At 39.9% G+C, this 21776-nt stretch overlaps 1 protein-coding gene across 1 annotated transcript in view; it reads right to left on the bottom strand.

Moving 5' to 3' along the window:
* The window catches only part of KCNAB1 (potassium voltage-gated channel subfamily A regulatory beta subunit 1), a 254952-nt gene extending 234759 nt beyond the window's left edge, over positions 1–20193 (bottom strand). Inside the window, exon 1 of the mRNA XM_057739751.1 lies at positions 19100–20193. Within this exon, the coding sequence (XP_057595734.1) occupies positions 19100–19320 (221 nt within the window). The 5' untranslated portion in view covers positions 19321–20193. The remainder of the gene's footprint in view (positions 1–19099) is intronic.
* Between the last annotated feature and the right edge of the window lie 1583 nt (positions 20194–21776).

Below are 21776 nucleotides of genomic sequence, written 5' to 3'. Positions count from 1 at the left end.
ACAGCTATAATTGGTACAAACTGACTGGCTACAAATTACTATAGGTCACCAGCAGTTACAGAGCGGGGGAGTTGCCATGGGTTACACACATAGTAGGGGTCCTAACAGGAACTTGTAGGAGCAGGACTATCCATTCCTATCAGGACTAAGGTCCCAATTTGCATTCTCATATTGGTTGCAGGTTGAAGTTAATGGTCACTTAACAAGTCTATGTGCAAAGGGTCTCAAACAAAGGCGTGGGGTGGGTGCCTGAGAGCGAGACATTATTCCCTTATCTGATCACTCTTAGTAATTCATTTTACTGTTTAACTGAGAGTGGGCAGCAGGCCTTTGCAAGATAGAGGAGAGTAAGCAATTACAAGTATGGAAGTTTCAATTTCCTCATCACTGCTATGAACATAGGGGTGCATGCATCTTTTCAAATTAGTCGTTTTGGTTTTTTCAAATATATACACAGGAATGGAATTGCTGGGTCATACAGTAGTTCTATTTTTAGTTTTTTGAGAAAATTCCATCCTCTTTTCCACAGTGGCTATAACAATTTACATATCCACCGACAGTGTACAAGAGCTCCCTTTTCCCCACATCCTCATCAACATTTGTTATTTGTAAACTTTTTGATGATGGCCATTCTGTCTGTTGCCTCTCTTTAAATAGCACCCTCCAGGAGCCTCTGCCTCTTGCCATGCTTATCTTTATAGCAGGTCTCACCTCTTGATATGCTAAATGTTTACTTCTTTGTTTCTCTTTCTCCCTGTTCTAATGTAAACTTTTTAGAGGCAAAGACTCCATTTTGCTCACCCCCTTATCTTCAACACCCAGAGCAGTGCCTGGCACAGAGCAGGTGCTCAGGGAGTGTTTGTTAAATGAATCCATTCATTTGAAATCCTATCAGCCTTAACAGTTAAGGATCCATATGTATGGGCACGATGCTTTTCTAGGAACTGTTTATTCTATACAATACCTACTCCTTTCTGGATGATCACAATTACATATGAAAAAGCTTTAATGCCAACAGTTTACTAATGAGACAGATCTGTCCTCTAACTCCTGCTATTTCATGGTTCGAATACTGCACAGTATTTTAATAATATAGTCAGTCACAGCCTCCCTGAGATAGCATTGCTCTGCCTTATCCATATGCCTGCACTCTCCTTGGCCTCAGTTCTCCTCCCTTGGAGTGGCGCTAACAGCACTAGAACAACTTCAGAGCCCTTAATTTTCTCTTTCTACTCAGCTCTGCACTATCAAATTCAGCTTTCATTTTAATAAAACTCTCTCTCATGCTAAACAGAAGTGGAAACCATTCAATCATTCTTTTGAGAAATAAGTGTGCTGCTAAGAGGAACTTTTTAACTATATTAAATAATTTCTATTCTTGAGAAGGTAGAACAAAAAGAAATAATGACAATTTTTCCAAACATTTCCAAATAAAAAAAGTTTTCTATTTCCATAAAAATAACTTCTGCCATTCTTAAATCCACGTATAGTCGGCCCTTCTTATCTGCAGGTTCCACATCTACAGATTTAACCAATCACAGAATAAAAATATTCTTCAGAAAGTTCCAAAAAGCTTAACTTAAATTTGCCATATGCTGGCAACTATTTACATAGCATTTACATTGTATTATGTATTATATATGATCTAAAGATGATTAAAGCACACAGGAGGAGGTGTAAGGTTATATGCACATAAGTACTAGGCCATTTTATATAAGGGACTTGAGCATCCTAGGATTTTGATATCTGTGGGGGTCCTCGACCCAATCTCTTGTGAATACTGAGGGGCAATGTAGTCTCTGCAGGGAGAAGCCTAAACACTAATGTCTCTGTGGCAGGAAGCATTTGTCTTCTTCCTTGTCTTTCTTACTTTGGTTGGCTGGTTTCCCATCTTGAAACTATGCCTAGGTTGTCCTTCCTGTCCAACTTGTCCACTTCCCAAAATGTACACAAAGCAGCTAAGAATCTCAGGCCACAAACTCAGGTGTTTGAGAAATACAGCGTGTTAAAAATTTTTCTATAAATTTAGTTAATTTCAACTCAGGGATACCCCCGCCCCCCCAGCTGCTGCCAAGCTGACAGTAAACTTTCAGATGATACTGGCTCTCTTCTTGCTCCCTCCATCCTGCTGAGACTGGGCTGAGTTCCCAGTCTTACCATCCCAAGGCACCAGTGAATCCCTCCTATTATTGGTCATCTGTCCACTGTTACCCCAGAGACAGTCATTGTCCCAGACCACAGGGTCCTTGACTCTGCTACTTTCTTGCCACACATGTTGCTTCATAGATCTTGGGAGAAACTGAACCCCTGTCTGGGGACCCAGTCTCTCTGATACCACAGGGCCATGTCCTCTGAGATCCTATTATGGTCTTTGGGTGCTATCAGGGAGCAGGACTCATGGGTTCATAGACCTTCCACTGAATCTCTCATCCAGCAGAATCTCAGCTTAATCTGGGAAATGCCTTCGCTTTCAAACTTGACTCTCTTCAACAGACTTAGGTTTTGGGAAACAAAATCACACTTTCTGCAAGTAAGAAAGCATAAGCTACTTGCTTGAATGGAGAAAAGAAAGTGAAGAGATGCAGAGAGAAGCCACATACGTTAACATCTTTCGGTGGATACTGAAAGCCCCCATTGCAACCAAACCAGAAGATTCCTTCTCAGTTCCTGCGTCTCAGAAGAAAATGTTGTAGCTCACTGTGGCTGGAGTGGACCTAGACTTGGGGTTTCAAGAGACCCTGCTATATGGACCCCTAAGGAATTCAGGCCCTGAAGCTGCTGTAGCCCTTGAGAAAAGGCCAGAATGATTGGATGTGCCATGAGAAGACTCAGCCAGCTTCATCTGCGCATCACGTCGTGTTCAAAATCCAACTCACTGAAAGAGTTTTGGAATGGTTATCATTTTTTAATTGACCAAGATGAACCTGTGAAATGTTATGTATCAATATAAATAATTTGCCTACAAAGTCTGGTCTGCATGCGGGTATTCTTTTTACGACTTAATCTGTTTACTACCACAGGTTTATAGTTTTAGAAACCACCTTGCTTTTATTGTCCCCTTCTTTGTAAAGGATCAAGTGATAACTGGGGAATCACCATCTTATGCAGACCCACATTCTTAGCAGAAAACCAACAAAAACAAAGACTCAAGTAGTCCCCCTACAACCCTCCCCCCAGGACCCTTCACATAGCTGCTCTTCTCTCTTTTGGAGCAACACAGTGCATGGCCGGTGGATGTTTCTCAAGGAATGTGCATGCTTTAGAACAAATGGTTACAAGCATCCTGAATCCCTGTCTTTACTCTGTCATTTTAGTTTTCTTTTTTCACGTTGTAACCCATGTCACTTTGGGAGCCACCTTACATTCTTTTCTGGTACAAGGCTGGGTGTAAAGTAGATATAACAGAAACAGTGGGGGACAGCAAGTATAGGTCAGGCTCTTCAGTAGCCAAGGTCCAAAGCAAACAGGATTCCTGCCTCCAAAAGAGAGAACTCATCATGAATGGGAAGAGGACAAGTCTGATAGAGTAAGAAGCCTGCACAGGAAGCCAAGAGAGTTACATTGTAATACAATTCCACAGAAGCCTTAGAAACTGATGAAAACTGGCTCATTAATGCATCCAATTATCCAACAAACTTTTATTGATCATCTGCAAAATGTCAGACACTGTGCTATGACTAGGGCTGATTAAAATATGAATATTCCCAAAAAAGAAGAGTTTAAAGAAAGATCTATTGCAATGATATCACCATATGCTCATAGAGCATCATTCATTCTTGTCCCCTTGTTTTCGATATTATCGACAATTATAATGGATAACAGTTGGTACTTTACACATATTATTTCATGCAGTCTTCCAAGCAACCACATAAAGGATTACCAAGTCCATCTTACAGACACTGGGGCATAGAGAAATTAAGGAATTTGCTAGTAAAGACAAAGCTACAATCCCACCCCGGGCATTTATCCAGACAAAACTATAATTTGAAAAGATACATGTATCATTATGTTCATAGTAGTACATAGTAGTACAATAGCCAAGACATTGAAACAACCTAAATGTTCATTAAAAGATGAATGGATAAAGAAGATGTGGCATATGTGTGTGTGTGTGTGTGTGTGTGTGTGTGTGTGTGCATACATATACACAATGGAATATTACTCATCCATAAAAAAGAATGAAATACTGCCATTTGTATCTGCATGGATGGACCTAGAGATTATCATACTAAGCGAATTAAGTCAGAAAGAGAAAAACAAAGACCATATGATATCACCTATATATGGACTCTAATAACACAAATGAACATATCTAAGAAACAGAAACAGACTCACAGATATAGAGAGCAGACTTGTGGTTGCCATTGTGGGGAGGGGATGGAGATAGGGGAAAGGTTGGATTGGGAGTTTTGGACTAGCAGATGCAAACTATTATATATAGGATGGATAAACAACAAGGTCCTATTGTGTAACATAGGGAACTATATTCAATATCCTATAATAAACCATAATGGAAAAGAATATGGAAAAGTATATACATATGTATATATAACTGAATCACTTTGCTATGCATCAGAAACTAACACAACATTATAAACCAACTATACTTCAATTAAAAAAAAAGACAAAGCTGGGTAAATGAATATTGCGGTACCTTGATCTACTGGGCATGCTCCTACAGAGCTGTTCCCTGCTAGTATTCCATGTTTTGTGTTTGCAACTTAAACACACACACATTCACACATATACACACCTTGCTGGATGAAATATGTATGATGAATATTTGCCAAAATTTCACCTTTAAAATACTTATCTTCTTGAGCTGTAATATAAACTTACCTACTAAGACACGAAGATGTCTTTATTCCCCCCTTGAGGAAAACTTCTAATAGTCTGAGCTGCCAAAGATAAACATAATTGCTGCTGAACCTTCCATCAGCCTATGAATTCTGGATCAGCCCTGAGCTCCTGCATATGTGTTCTTTGTACCACTACTCTGCTCCAGTCCTGCCTCTGCCCTGGTTTTCTGGACAGAGTAAAGATGAAGGGCACCAGGCACCTGGACAATTCCATGGCTCATACCAACAAGGGAAAACAGAACCTTGCCCAGAACTGTCACTTGCCTATGTTGGATTCCTTTTAGTCCTGAATCACTACTGGCATAAACAGATCTGGTCACCATAAGAAAAAGTTGGCTGGAAGCTGTCTGAACATAAGAGTTGAAACCGAAAGCTCAATATTTGGGATTGCACAAAACTAAAAGGAATCCAAGAACCAGACTTATCCTTGATGCCCTCCAAATTACTGCCAACAGGATCTGTATTCTAACTCAAGAGAAGATATTTTCCTAATGCAAATACAAGGACAATGTCGGTTAATGTTGGCAGCAGAAAAGAAAAATAAACAAGTTGAAGTCTGTATGTCTATTCTGCCAATAAACTCTGCTTGATTACAGGTCATCGATGGCCACTAATGAAGCAAATGTGATAACTTTAATAAGTGTACTACAATTTTACTTGTTAGTAGGAAAGTAATATTATCATGTGACAATACTGTGATCAAAGTATTTGACTTTTAAAAATGATTAGTTTTGGAAATAGAGACATTCATAAAATGTTAGTTTATAATTTTCTTGTTTGCATCAAGAGTGTAATTCTTCAAAGCCCAATATCCTAGGCAGTGATAGAGGAGCTGTGGGTCTGGGAAAGGGACGAAGAGAACTAAGAAACAACCAGCTACCCCTATTGATATGTGAGACCAAGAGGAAAACTGCATGAGAGTTAAAACATTTGAAAACTTTTATCAGAATATGTACACATTTTATGAATAGAATAAAAGCATCTTTGCAATTAAAATAAAATGACTAGCCAACCTATTGGCTTTAAGAGAATAATATTTAATAGAAGAGTTCAGAAAAAGAATTTCACATCCCTGCAAGAAACTCCTACTTTCCTCCTTCCCAGTACCACCATTAATTGAGAACATTAAGGAGGCAGGGACAGTATAAGTTTTATGAAAAGGTTAAGTTCTATTATATGAGGTGCACAGAGCCTCACAGATGCACCACATCAGGATGAAAGATGCACTGCCCACACCCCAGGTGTTCAGAAGGAGTGAGATTCCATAGCTCACTGATTACAGTCACGAAATTTGGAAGCAGATATATATTTCTGGAGTCATGGAAATTTTAATTACAGCTTGATCTTTATGGTGATCCATTGACATTCCTATTACTGTCCACTTCCAAATTTGTACTTAGGTCTTGGAATTTAAAAAAAAAAAGCAAAAAGTGATATTTTTGGCAGATGTTGCATTAAGGGGCCTAAGAAGCAGAGCAGATTCAGGCAATAGCTGCCATTATAGTAATTGCCAAGGTCAAGATAAAACTGTTTAAACTTTTTCACACTCAAGCTACACACTGTAAATATGAATTTTTATTCTGATTCAAACCTAAGCTGTAGCCTTACACAGAGAAAGTCCCCAGTGCCCTGCATTTTCCATGGCCTCATTATTCCTTTTGCTATCCTGCCTCTCCTGAATGAGTCTTAGATGCTAGAGAAAGTAATGAGTGTAATGCTTGATACTTTGACTTCCTTTACTCTCCCCTCTTTTGCATAACATTTTTGCATGATACATGTGGTAGGCTGTATAATGGCCCCCGAAATATGTTCATACCTAATCTCTGGAAACTTGTGAATAATGCTAACTTACATGGTAAAGGGGACTTTGCAGATGTGATTAAGTTAAAGATTCTTTTTTTTTTTTTAAACAACACCCATTTATTATTTCACAGTTTCTGTAGAACTGAAGTACAAGCAGAGCGTAGCTGGTTGTCTGCTCAGAGTATCACAAAGTCAAAAGCAAAGTATTCGAAGGCTGCATTCTTATCTTGAGCTCAGAGTCCTCTTGTAGTTGTAGGACTAAGATCCCTGTTTTCTTGCTGGCTGTTAGCAGGGAGTCATTCTCAGCTCCTAGAGACTTTTGGGTCCCATTCCTGTGGCACTCCGAGAATATGGCAACTTACTTCTTCAAAGCCAGTGAGAGAATCTTACTCCAGTCTGCTATGATGGAGTCCAGTATAAAATGCAACATAATCACAAGAGTGACTATACCATCATATTTGCCATATAATACAACTGAATCAAGAGAATGGCCATCCCATCATATTAACAGATCCCAGGCCCTACCTACACCCAATGGTAGAGGATTATACAAAGATGTGGGTACTATACACCCACATCATGAACACCAACCCTTTGTGCATGATCCTTTTTTTTTTAAGCTCTTTATTGGAATATAATTGCTTTACACTCTTGTACCAGCTTATGAGATACACCAAAATGAATCAGCTGTATTTATACACATATCCCCATATCCCCTCCCTCCCACGACTACCCCCCACACTCCCCATCCCAGCCCTCCAAGGCATCACCCATCATCGAGTTGATCTCCCTTTGTTACACAGCAACTTCCCACTGGCTATCTATTTTATAGTTGGTAGTATATATATGTCTATGCTACTCTCTCACTTAGTCCCAGCTTCCCCTTCACCCCCAGCCCCCCCAACCCTGTGTCCTCCAGTCCATTCTCTGCATCTGCATCCTTATTCTTGTCCTGTCACTGGGTTCATCAGTACCTTTTTTTTTTTTTTTTAGGTTCCGTATATATGAGTTAGCATACAATATTTGTTTTTCTCTTTCTAGCTTACTTCACTCTGTATGACAGACTCTAGGTCTATCCACCTCATTACATATAGCTCCATCTCATTCCTTTTTATAGCTGAGTAATATTCCATTGTATATATATGCCACATCTTTTTTATCCATTCATCTTTATCATTTAGGTTGCTTCCATGTCCTGGCTATTGTAAATAGTGCTGCAATGAACATTATGGTACATGTTTCTTTTTGGATTATGGTTTTCTCTGGGTATATGCCCAGGAGTGGGATTACTGGATCATATGGTAGTTCTATTTTTAGTTTTTTAAGGAACCTCCAAACTGTTTTCCACAGTGGCTGTATCAACTTACAAGCATATTATGGACACCTTATCGTTGACAAAGGAGACAAGAATATACAATGGAAAAAAGACAGCCTCTTCAATAAGTGGTGCTGGGAAAACTGGACAGCTACATGTGAAAGAATGAAAGTAGAACACTTCCTAACACCATACACAAAAAGAAACTCAAAATGGCTTAAAGACCTAAATGTAAGGCCAGACACTATAAAACTCCTAGAGGAAAACACAGGCAGAACACTCTATGACATACATCAAAGCAAGATCCTTTTTGACCCACCTCCTAGAATCATGGAAACAAAATCAGGAATAAACAAATGGGACCTAATGAAACTTAAAAGCTTTTGCACAGCGAAAGAAACCATAAACAAGACAAGAAGACAGCCCTCAGAATGGGAGAAAATATTTGCCAATGAAGCAACGGACAAAGGATTAATCTCCAAAATATACAAGCAGCTCATGCAGCTTAATACCAAAAAAGCAAATAACCCAATCCACAAATGGGCGGAAGGTTAAATGGACATTTCTCCAAAGAAGACATACAGATGGCCAACACACACATGAAAAGATGCTCAACATCACTAATCATTAGAGAAATGCAAGTCAAAGCCACAATGAGGTATCACCTCACACCGGTCAGAATGGCCATCATCAAAAAAAACCTAAGTTAAAGATTTTGAGATGGGATGATTATCCTAGATTATCCAGCTGGAACCAATGTTATCTTAGCAGTCCTTATAAGAGGGAGACGGGAGGGTCAAATGTGAGAAAGAGGATATGTGTAATGTCTCCAGAAGTTGGAGAGAGGAGCCACAAGCTAAGAAATGCAAGTGGCCTCTGGAAGCTGGTAAAGGTGAGGAAATAATAATTTCTACCCTGGGGCGTCCAGAAGGAACACAGCTCTGCTGACACCTTGATTTTAGACTTACGGCTTCCAGAACTGTGAAAGAACACATCTGTGTTGTCTTAAGGCACTAACTTTGTGGTATTTTGTTTTAGGAGCAATAGGAAACTACTACAGTATAAAATGCCCAGCTTTGCTTCCTAAAGATACTTGCTGTATCCACTTCTAAATTACTTCCTGTTTTGAAATAGAAAGTCCTGATAAAGCCCTTAGGAAACATCTAGTGGAGTCTGGAGTCCTCAGGCAAATATGCACTTGCTTCTCTGGTTAAGGAATGATCCTGTGTTTTTATGGACTAAGATATCCAAGCCTCCTGATTTCCAGAAGACTGCTTTTGGAAAAAATGTATTTGAGTGTAACTGAAACCTTAAACCTCTTCTTTGGAAATGAAAGATAAGCCATTATTGAGTGAGAAGTTGTATGTCAGACCACAAATTTCTCAACTCCCACTTTCTATTTGAGTCTCCTTGAGCAGTTTGTTTATTTTCTCCTTATCAGAATGGAACAAGTATGTTTCCCATCAAGATGAAAACCCTCTGGAATCAGACGAAGACATCTTCTGAGCATTTCCAGTCTTTTCAGTAAGTGCAAAAACTCCATAATGCAGAAGTGTTTGTTCATACAGAGGTAGAAAATGAAGGAGTGAGTCAAAAGGTCTGTTTTCATCAAATGCCTCAGAGGAATTCTTCGCTGGTTCTTGAGTGGAGAGAGAATAGCATTCATTAAAGCCATGTTATTTATGCAGTTGATTTTTACAATAAGCTTGTTGCTGTGGTCTCAGGCCAAAGATACTAACAACAAAAACCACATAACATAAAAACCAAGTTTAAAGTGGAAATTAATTTCAAAGAAATGGAAAAGAGGGTGCTTTAATAGCATATGTTCTTCAGGGAAAGGCTCACTTTTCTTATATAAGAGCTCTGTCAAAGCAGATGGTCCTTCCAGTAGATACAAACTCATCATGGAGAACACCGTGCTTGGAATTTCCTGCGGTTAAGTCCCTTCAGGGGCACTGCCTTGGAAGATGTTAATTACCAAAACAGTAAACTTTTTTTGTTAATAAAACTAGTCATGCACAGTTGCCTTTACATTTAAACCTGCTAGATTAAAAAAAAAAAAAACTCTGTAAGAGTATATCAAAAGGCATATTAATCATATTACAAGCTGTTAGTTTTTCTATCTGGATATTCACCTGCTATTGAAACCTATATATCGGATTTGAACTTTTCATTATTTCTTTAACCCAAGAGACTTCAATTGTCAGCATTAAAATGTTTAGAGCTGATGATCTCCTAAGAGTTGCTACATATCAGCAGAGTGATCCTCCATTATTCAAGTAAATAGGTTAGAACATTTAAAAATGTTTCAGAGCAAGTTTTTCAAAAATTGCTTCAAAATGTTAAAAATGATTTTTTTTTTCATCTAAAACAGTGAGCATGACCATGGAATGTAGACAAGGGGACAAAGCATGTTTCTATTATGAGGCAATCTTGTGACTCTGTACTAAAAACTCTAGACCTTTACTTGGAATTCTATCCATCTCTGGATGACTTAAAGGAGATGTAGTCATTGTATAGAGGGTTTAGATGAGAGTCATAATTACAGTTGGGAATCAGAAAATGAAATCTAGGAGAAATCATCCTAGAAATTAGGAGGCTGAGTCGCAGTAATGGTTTTCAAGTACCAAAAGACTTATGAAGCAGGAAATTATGGCTAGCTCCTTTCAATTGAGGACAGGCCAAGAAGCTTCCAATGCAGCTTGAAAGGAGCTGAATCAATCACAAGAAGGGATTTTCTCATGGTGAAGTGTTTTTTTGTTTGTTTGTTTGGCTCTTGGATGGTTTAGCAGCAGAACGGTCAGGCCAGGTGAGCAGGTTCTGGGACCAGAATGAGAAGGACTCTCCCACCTCCCCAGGGGTCAACAGGAGGTTGGGAGTCTTGGGCATGCCACTGTGTTCCCCCTCTTGCCTCACTGCTGTGCCCTTGCTTTCTTGCCTCCCAACCTTCTATCATCATTTTCAAACTGACTTTGACTGTTAGGGTCCAGACAATAGACAAGAATTCTAAGAGCCCTCATTTTATTACTTCCTCTGAGGATTTCAGAGCTTAGTGAATGATTCTAATTCTTAGAAAGATGAGCCAAATTTTTTTTTCATGACTGCCATGAAAGGAGATCACACAATATTTCTTCAGGGGCCTTTACAAGTAGGTGCTGCACAATGCAAACTGGAAAAACAGGACAGATTTCTCATGAGGGCTGGACCAGATGGCCTGTGCGAGGGCTCTCAGAGTCCTCCCTAGTTGTTGATTCCAAGGGAAAAAAAAAATCACTGCTGGGCTTCTGTTTTGGTTTCCAATCTGAGTAACTGAAAATCAACCTGCAAGGAGGGTTTTTTAATATATTTTGATTCTGACTCTCAGGAACAAGTTTTCAAAGTAATCTCTCAAAGCGTGGAGGAGAGTGAAGTACGTTCAATGCTGAATGCCCTAAGGAGCATTTCGTATCCAAGGCTGACATGTAGCCCTGTCTGATCATCTGTGCCCATGGATTTGTAGATTTCTTTCTGAGACACCAGTTATTTAGAAACTGTGACACCAAGCACACTATCATCCGAGAGTTAATTTATGTCCAGCTTCAGAATATGTACAAGTAGAGAGTTGCCGTGGGGGCACTTTAGGGTCCTCATGACTCTGCAGGAGATGAAGAAAGCTGGTCTGGCTCTCTGAGTGCACAGCAGGGCTTTGCTCCTTCTAGAGATAAAAGTTTGAACTGCAGACTGTGCATACGTATAGAAAGGAACTGTACCTTCTAGAAGTGTTTCATGCACTGTGCTTCTTTCCTGTGTTAAAAAATGGGGCATGACCAAGGAGCTGCAGCGTAGAAGCTAACAGAGCATAAGGAATCCTGCTCTTGGAGTCAGAACCTGAGTCTGGCCTTGACACTTTCATCAGCTCCTAGAGTAACTTTGACCAAGGAACTGGTCATTCTGTATAAAATGATGTGACTGAACTAGATGGAATCTAAAGTTTCCTCAGTGCCAACATCCACTGCTAACTCACTTATCTCTAGTGATTACATAGGATTAAAAATTCTCAATAGTGAAATGGAAATTCAAAAGACTTTTTTGGCCTTAAATTTTCAGTCTCTAGCACTCTATTTTCTAATTCTGAAAAGAGTGGAAAACTGGTCATAGAAATATTTTTAAGCATACAACATGATTAATTTGCAACATCAAATCATTTTTTATTATTTTTAATGACTATAAGAATGGCTTTGAAATTCTTATAAGGAAAAGTATGAATCAATGCTTGTGAATTCAGTTCTTCTCATAAAGTGGTATTCTCTCCTAAAAAAAAAAAAAAAAGGGTTTTGAAGAACACTCAAAGAAACCAAGAGTCCTGTACTTTGATCAGATTTGCTAGACCCAAATCTCACCTGTTCATGAATTCTTATACTAATGATAAACTATGCATTTGATGAAATGAATTTAAAAAATTAAAGTGAAACATGAATCTGATTTTCCTTTTTAATGTAATGGAATTTTTTTCCTCCTTCTCTCAGAACATTTCTCAAATTATTGCAAGTGTTTACAGAAATTTTTTTTACAAGAGGATTTCTATAAAATGAGTGCACGTCTAAAGAAGGTCACTAAATGGATTTGGGATTAAGAGCTCCATCTGTAGCTATACAACTGAAGATCTCAGCTAGAAGACGAGCTCTTTCTGGAAACACTTTGGATAGATTCCTTCACTTGCATGTGTGTGCATGTACACACACACACACAGATCATGCACACACACACTTCCTGAAATGCAGAACTGGAACTATGTTTGCCTAACAACTTCTGGGAGGCTCCCTCCCCTCCTACCGTTTTCTCACCATCCCATGGATGCCAGACTTCTGGCTGGTGCTTTGCAGAGGTGGAATAAACTCTATGAGACTGAATCAGCAACTAACTTACAGGACGGTTTCTCCATCTACCATTCTCACCATTTTGCTTTGAGGAAGAGAGGAAAGCCCAAATCCATGGGTGTAAGTGAAAATGACAAAAAAACGACATTTTACCAAAAAAACGACATTTTAAATAACCAAGCTGCTCTCTTCTCTGGACTAAAATCAAATATTTCTATTTGAAACACAGCCACAGAGCTGGCACTTCTCCCCTTCCTCCTCTTCAGCCCACCTATTTCCTCCCACTTTTCCCCATACGGAGGCTCGCGAGCACACTCACACACACACACACATACTCACACACTCACACACATTCAGTGCCTTTTACGTAATCGGCTGACAAGATTGATCTTTCACTTCAATTGCTTTGATTCAAAATCTGCCCACCATTCGTGGGAGGTAAAGAACCGTGGATGAGACGTGTGCTTTAATAAAGAGGTTAAGGAAGGAAAGGCCTGGAAAAGGTCTGAGTCTTTTCTATGTAGTCTTGATTCTATAGGAAAATAGAGAGTGCTATGGAACTCAACATAAATTCTCTTGTTTCAAACCTACAACTCTTAGTTTTGTTTTGTTTTTTAACAACTACCAGATTAATTCCTTCTTAATAGAACTTTGTAACCGGACATCTTGTTGAAAAATCTGAAACGGTTCTTCTATTGCTGATGTTCGCCTTATGTCTAAATGGATTGCCTTGACCTCCAGTGTATCATTATCTGACTCCTCTTTTCCTCAATAAGATGCTCTCTCACCACTTCCCTGTATGAACCCTCTGCCCAATTCCATTATTTCTCAGCACTCCAGGCACAGCCTTTGGGACAGGCTGCTCTCCCTGCTGAAGTTTGTCTGCTCTCCCCCTCCTCTCTGCTCATCTTGGTATTTCTCCTTTCTCAATATCAAGCTTCCCTGATCTTTCTCATGAAATCTCTTCCTGATTCCTACAGCCCCTGGTGAATGATGGCTCCTCAAACTACAGCAACAGTTTTCCTTTGTGTCACTTAACATATGAAGCCTTTTTGTGTAGATATCTAGCCACACTAAACTGTAAACACCCAAGAGAGGATTCTCACTCTTTGTATCCCCAGCATTTCACATAGTGTCCCACATATGCAGTCATACATTTTCCAGGCATTTACTGAGAAGCTATTATGTGCCAGATGCCAGGTTAGACTCTGGGGTTACAGAGATGAGCAAAATTAAAACCTCAAGCTGCTTGTGGACTAATGGGGAAGATACAGATGTAAATGGGTAATTGCAACACCAAGCAATCAATAATTTCCATAACAGAAAAAAGAATCAGATACAGTGGAGGCAATTAAGAACAAGTATTCAATGTTAAATGGGGTGGAGTCAGGGAAGGTTTCACAGAGAAGGTTAGGCTAGAGTTGGGTTTTAGAGGATGCATAGGAGTTTGCCTAACTGTTCAAGTGAGGTAGGAGAATTCCAGGGTAGAAGGACCGGCATGGAAAATGATACAGAGGCATAAAAAACCAAGAAGGTCCAGATATTATAAGGAGTCCTCCCTCAAGTAGGTACTTCTGATAAAACAAGCAGTCAAAGATAAGATAAGAACAAGGACCGGTGACTGTAAAGCATGATGGAAGCCAGACCATGAAGGACCTCAGGTATCATGTTAGGTAGTTTGGATTTTATTCCCTGAACTACAGAATGGCACTGAAGAAATTTGGGAATAATGTTGTAATCTGAAGTTATCTAATGATGACAACAACCTGATTGTCCTTCAGTGAATGAATGGTTAAAAAATTGTGAAATATATATACCATGAGCTACTACTCAATAAGAAGAAGGAATGAACTACTGATACACACAATTTGGATGAGTCTCAAGAGAGTTATGCAGAATGGAAAAAAAGCCAATCCCAAAATATTACAAACTGTATGATCCCATTTATATAATGTTCTTGAAACAACAAATTATAGAGACAGCTCAGAGACTAGTGGTTGCTAAGGATTAGGGACTGGGAAGGAGTACGTGGATGTGGCTATAAAGCAGTAATATGAGGGAACCTTGTGGTGATTAAACAATTTTAATGCTTTATTTTGGTGGTGGTAACACAAATTTCTGCATGTAGTAAAACTGCATAGACACAGAAACATACACACAGATGAATATCTGTATAACTGGTAAAATCCGAATAAATTCTGTGGATTGTACCAATGTCAATCTGCTAGTTTTGATGTTGTGCTATAGTTATACAAGATGTTCCCATTGGATAAAACATGATTAAGGGTAACAAAAATTCTATCTACTTTTTTTTGGAGAATTCCTGTGACCTATAATTATTTGCATAAAAAAATTTAATGATGACAAAAATGGTAAAATGGATTAACTCCAAAAAAAGAAAAGTTTTCTAGTGGAATTAAAGATCATTGCTCAATTTCCTTCTTGTAAATAATTCTCTTGAGAATTTCAAAGCATGTTTTATGCAACTATGTAACACAAAGTTATACTGATATAAATATATATGTTACAGATAAAATTTTTCTTCATGAAATTGAGTTCATTGATATCCAACTTGTTCTGGAACTAAAGTAACAATTTTAGACTAGGGGAGTAGCTTACCAGCACATATGTGCTCAATTCTGAATAACAAAAGCTCTGAGATCATGTCCAACACTAGTAGCTAGATCATTCTAAAAAGTTATTTTAAAAAAACACCCAACCAATCAAACAAGCAAAAACAACCAAACAAATCTGGCTTAACTTGTATTCTGAGTGATTTGGCTTTCTTAGGATGAAAAGTTCATGTATGTACTTACATCTATGTAATATCTATCACGTTATCTATATCATGTATACATCTATCATGTATGGTTGCAGAGTATACATCAAACTCTAACACAGTGTGATGAACTCTAATATTAAAAATATACGCAAAACTAAAGTAAAGGACCTCTCATGTATTAACAAGGCACAAATATAAAAACTATAAGAAACACAATATTCCTATGTTATTTATACACAAGATCGTCCCCAAGATAAATGGTAGGTAGAATCTTGTTCTCTTGCCCTGATAATGACATTTGAATAGCAGATTGTTCTAGTGGATTTTTTTCCTCATCCTCAGCCTTGAAACAATAGTTAATTTTATGCAAGACTCTTGCACAATGCTGATGTGATGGTAATAGTGGTTTTGAGTATTTTATTCTTGCAGAATTCAGATGCTTCATACAAGTGTATATCAACTTTTTCTAAAATCCCAAGTTCATGAGTTCCTGATTAATGGATGGTAATTATAGGCTATGATATGAGTTGTGCTTTAAAAATCATAAGGTATTAAATGAGTAGAAAGCATTCTAGTCATTTATCAGGGTTATAAGTAGGTCCTCAACGGCCAGGTAGCACCCTACAGCAAGGTTGGAACCTGAAAGAAGTCCCTGGGAGGGCAAATAGGTGGCAGATATGGGCACAATGACTCAGGTCCCAAGATGTAACCACAATTCTGGAACTGAAGCAGAGATGGTAACCTCAAAATGGGCAAACACATTGACCAAGCTATAACTATGACTCCCCCAAAATATGGCCTTCATGAGAATATCTCATAGTAGATAATTATTCATGTGTGGTCTGTTTTCCCAAGAATGCAAGCCCCAAACCTTGTCTAGTTGCTACATCTTTGTGTTTCCAGTTCTAATAGGGTTCCTGATATAGAATAGGCATTCAGTAAATATTTGTTGACTAAATGAATACCTTTTCACTCCATAACACTGTTTTTTGACAATTATTCAGTGGTAGACACTTTTAAAATTCTAACCAAAGCTATGACCCCTCTCCTCAAAAATAAAGACAATATTTTTTATTTTCTATAGGATTCATGGATCCCAAATTAAGTTATGCCTACAGAAATCATTTTCAAGGATGAGAATATTATTATAAACACCAATTAGCCACTGACTTTCTATTCTAGTTCCTCAGGCATTCTCCTGATTATTTACCCAAGCCAATTACCTCCCCAACTCTATGGCACTATTTTTTTTCTGCTATTTATTATCATTAATGAATAGTCCTTACATGCATATTATATTTTAGTGACATCAATGTCAAAGAAAAATATAACTCAGCTAATGAAAATACTTTTGTCATTTTTATGAAGTGTATTATAGTTAGTCTCTCTCCCTCCCACTTCTGTCTTTCTCTCTTTCTTTCTCAAGCCCTAAGAAAGTCTTAGTGTACATTTGGTATAATCACCTAATCTCTTTCCTAAAGGTCACTCTAAGTAGAATTTGAAGGAGAAAAGGGTTAAGTCACACTCTCTCTCTCTCTCACACACACACACACACACACACACACAAAGCCACCTGCCTGTCACAGATGGAACAATTCAGAATAAGAGTGGGAGTGGAAACAAGGTAATCTGTCCAGTTACCATAAACAACAAATAACTCAAGTTATCTTGAAGACTGCAGATGGCTAGCTTTTTGTCAGAAAGAGCTGTCTTTAGCTGCCAGTAGTGAAAGATGTCCAAGTGAATGTTACACACTGAGCTTTTGGTAAAGAGTGATAATTATCATCCAATATGAGCTCAGCTGTACTACCAGAAAAACCTTAAAGGAAATCTCCTGCTTTCATAAGACCAAACTCTTCCAATACACTGATCCACAAGCAACTATGAAATTCTGCCACAATAAATGAATGGTGTTACTTTTTATTCCTTTTGGTTTATAAAAAGAAAGCTCAAGGTGCTGCTGGAGGCTATAGTTCAAGTCACCTCTGCAATCTGCCTTAACCTGGAGTGTCCCATTCCCAGGAGCCCTGCCCAGTAAGGCAGCAACTCCTCTCCATTTTCATCTGGGCAGCTGAACTGCATGTGGAGCAGTGCCATGGCCATGGGGCAGGGGCTGGATCTGTGCCACAGAAGCAGCAATAGAAAATGCCAATGCATTCGAGATTGCAGTCCTAGTTATCAACCTGTCGTGGAGCCCCATTCTCCACCATGGAAGTATCAAGAAAAGCAGAGGTTCTCACACCAGTGACACTTCAAGGAGTTGCCTGGAGTCAGGCTGCTTGCATTGTACTGCAGTTGAGGCAAAGAGCTTTAGCTATAATATTTAGTGGGTCCACCCCATCCCATTCACGGTATTCTTTCTTAATGGCTCTAAAATATACCAAAACAACATTGCTTGGTATTTTCCAACGAGAAGATTTCCTGTTACCTCTGCAAAGAAACTTTTTCAAGAACAACTTTTATAGAAATTGGTTGGAATGCTTATTTCAGAAACCTCACATGGGAAGTGTAGTCTTAGGTGTACATTATTTTAACTGCATTAAGTTCCTTCTAATCCTAAAATCCGGTTCCTAAGAAAGATGAGGGATAGTTAAATGTAAATAATGGACAAAGTCACATCTGCAAACTAAAGTCACCAAAGCCTTTGGAAGATGCATCATAAGCTCTTCTCTACATCCGCAAAGACTTTTAGAGACTAGAAGCACAGCAGTTTTAAAGAAATAAAGTCAGGAAGACTCAGCACAAAGCAGATACAAGGAGGAGGCAGGAGTCACAGAATTGAATAATGAAATTTTCTACTTATCAAATTTCAGTCATTCCCTATTAAAGAGAGCATCAACTATTACCAGGAAGATTTCCAACTCTGGAAAGCAACACAGAAGGAGAGGGAGCTTAAAAATGTATGAGGAAACCAGTAGTGTTACAACAACTGACTTTTCTCTATGCTTCAACAAGGTATGCATTGTGTTTCAAGGAGTTAGTTAGGTTTAAGTATGTCAGTGTTCCAACTAACATAGCATTTATAGGTGTTTCTTCCCTGCAACAAAACTTCCTTAAAAGCTTTCACAACATTTGTTACCTTGGGCTTTCAAAAGATAAATAAGAATACAGTACTAGATGGAAAACTATTTTTAATAGTATAATCACAGAAACTACAATCTGTACCATAAAATAGGACAAGCACATTTGCTCTTGAAAAGCAGCCCTGGTCTCAATACCAGTTTCCAATAGCTGTGTTATTCTCTGCAGTCTGGAATTCATACGGCTCCTAAGGTGTTCATAACACTTTACAATATACAAAACGGACCAGTTTTTAAATCCTATACATACACAACACAACACAATACAACCACCTTGGGTTTTCCACTTTCCTAAGGAGCTATTTTAAAGACACCTGAGAATTCTAAATTAAGCAGCCCACCAGTGAGTAAGTCACTTTTCAAAACCGCTGAAACCCGGGGCAGAGGGAATCTTACATCCATACCTATATTTCATGCCAGTCTGCTTTGCGGTGGACTCTTTGAGAGAGATGTGATGCTGAGGAGTGAAGGTCCCCAGGCTGCGTGCGATGATAGCGACCGTGCGGAATTTGGCCCTGGCTGCGTTCACCACATTGGGGGCGGTGGAGCTCTGCTTGCTCAGAAGTCGGTCCTCACCATTCCGACTCTTCAAATTATGCTCTGTGCAGGCTATGGAGACTTGCATTGCTTCCCTGGGCAGCACACGGTCCCTCTCAGAACCCCAGAACACAGGCAGTCAAGAGAGGTCGAGCAGTTGGGAGGGTCTGCTCTTCTTTTAACCCCTCCTTGCTTCCCCTTTCCTCAGGAAGCCGGCAGAGGAGTCCTCGCTGCCGACTTCGGAGCCAGGGAAAGTGGCAGGAGTGGCTGCGGTGCAGGGCAGAGTCTGAGGCGCCAAGAGAAGTAAACAGCCAGCCCTGAAGTTGTCAGAGCAGCTGGAGCACGGATCGGGCTCGCAAATCTTCCCGGGCAGTAATCTCGGTTGATTAAACAGCCAAATCCATGCAGTCGGGAGGCTTGAGCAGACGCCTGGAGCTAAGCATTCGTGCTGACTGCGCGCAGCCCTGCCAGGAGCCTGTCCGCCGTGTCTGAATGCAGACTCGCCTCTGGGCGATGGCTCAAATCCACACAGGCATACCGCAAGATGCGCCGCCAGCACCCTCTGGACCACAGGCAGGATGCTCTACTGGCGCGCGGAGCATCCCCAAAAGCACCTAATAGCAAGCCGCTCTCCGGGGACCGGTGGTCTCCATCCACTCCTGCTGTCAGCTCCCTCCCTGCCCCACTCCGAGAGGTCGTGGGGGCTCCTCAAGACCCTTCTCCACTCATTTTCAGGCGAAAGCCTGGGTCACTGAGTCCACACCAGCACGGGTTTGCAGCTGCACGGAGGAGCAGGAAGGTCCCTTTAAAGAGCTCCTTGCCTTTGTGTGCGACGGGGAGGCAAGAATCACTTTCACTAGACTCTTGCTGTAATAGAAGCCGGAGGGCTGCTCTTAAAGGGGGACTCTACCCAGACTCAGAGCAAATCCTGCAGCAGCACAACAGTTGGAACTGGGGGAAGGGAGGAGATGGGGGAACTTCTGCCACAGAGCATGCCAATGAATTAACTCGTGAATATTCTGTGACTGGTTAAAACACAGCTTGAAATCCCTGTTATTAGCCTCACCAGCATTTATCTCCCCTTTGAACATTACTTCTTAAGCCGATAACTTTGAAGTTTACTGAAAAGACACAGTGCAGATTTTTCAGAGTCACCTCGCCTAACTGGTTCAAAATCTATTCTGGCTCCCAAAGGAAGGTGAAGGATGGGAAAGGAGGCAGCAATTTGGCACCACCCAGAAGGGGGCTGCACTAGGTAAGCAGCAGGTCCAAGCCACCATCCAGGAAGGTCTAGGCCGGGTGGCTGGAACTATGCACACTGCCCGCTGGTCATCTGTGACCAGGTGGTGAGGACAAGCATTACCCCAGGTCAAAGGTAGGCAGTAAGATACCTGTCATCTCTGGAGGTTCTTGTGAGGCAGGGGCATTGCCTAGTTCAGTATCAGGTGCAAAGCAACTCCTCAATAAATGTGGTCAAACCAAACTAAGCACCAATTGGCTGATAACAATTTATCTCTCCGTTTGAAATGCATAGAAGTCAGACCTTGTTTTAATAGATGTACTTACAATAAAATTGTGCCTTCTTCAAAATCGGTTCTCTAAAGGTGGTTGCCAACAGAAACTGCAGTCAAGCAAAAAGGAACAGTGTTTAAATCAATGATATTTGTGAGCACCATCTCTGTACTAGGCATTAGAGAGAAATATGAAGAAAAAACAGCACTTTCCTTCTCCTCAAGGAGCTGGCAACCTGGATGGGAAGGATAATACAGTCAGTCTTAAAGAGGCTAATTAACAATGTCAGAGACACGTTAGTACTTAAATGAGTGGTACAGACACCAAGTACACTAGAGTTAAGAAGGGGAGTGATTACAGGAGGCTGGAGAAAATTCATCATTTTGATTCATCCCCTGCACTTCTACTGAATTCCAATTAGGTACTTGACTACTTGTTGCTGGGTTACAAAGATAGCTGAAATGGAGGCTGGACCTCAAAGACCTCATGGAAGCCCAGGCAGGCCTCACAGACTGCAGGCTACACACACACACACACACACACACACACATAGCAGTTCTGACCACTTCTTCCCAAATTAAGTTGTAGGAATGAAATTTTCAAGTAGAACACATACCTGCTTTGAATTCCATTCCAGACATGAATCATGACATCTTATAACCTGCAGATGAGGTTTAAATTACATTGTGGAATCTCATGCTCTACGCTCCATGCTCTTCCCACTCCTTATTTTAAAAAATAAATATACTGCATACTGTTCAGTGGTTGGGAAGTAACTTTAGGATGGGGTGAGGGTTGTAGAAAGGGACAAATGAACTTAGGCTGCCTTCTTTTTACCCTCAGCCCCAAGGAGGTGGGTAGTTCCTGAAGCAAAGCTGTACAATGGAATAAATAACAGTGGGCAGAGAGGAAGCAGATCATTAGAACTTTTATTTTTTTCACACTAAGCTGGCTCATCAGGGATGATCAATGTGAATCAGGAAAAGAGTCAAAGTGAGAAGAGGAAAAAGTGGGAGGAATCATAAGGAACAG

Source organism: Hippopotamus amphibius, chromosome 6 (assembly GCF_030028045.1).
Source record: "Hippopotamus amphibius kiboko isolate mHipAmp2 chromosome 6, mHipAmp2.hap2, whole genome shotgun sequence".
NCBI classification, from domain to species: Eukaryota; Metazoa; Chordata; class Mammalia; order Artiodactyla; family Hippopotamidae; genus Hippopotamus; species Hippopotamus amphibius.
Note: the sequence above shows the minus strand (reverse complement) of the source record. Positions and strands in the feature narration are given on the sequence as shown.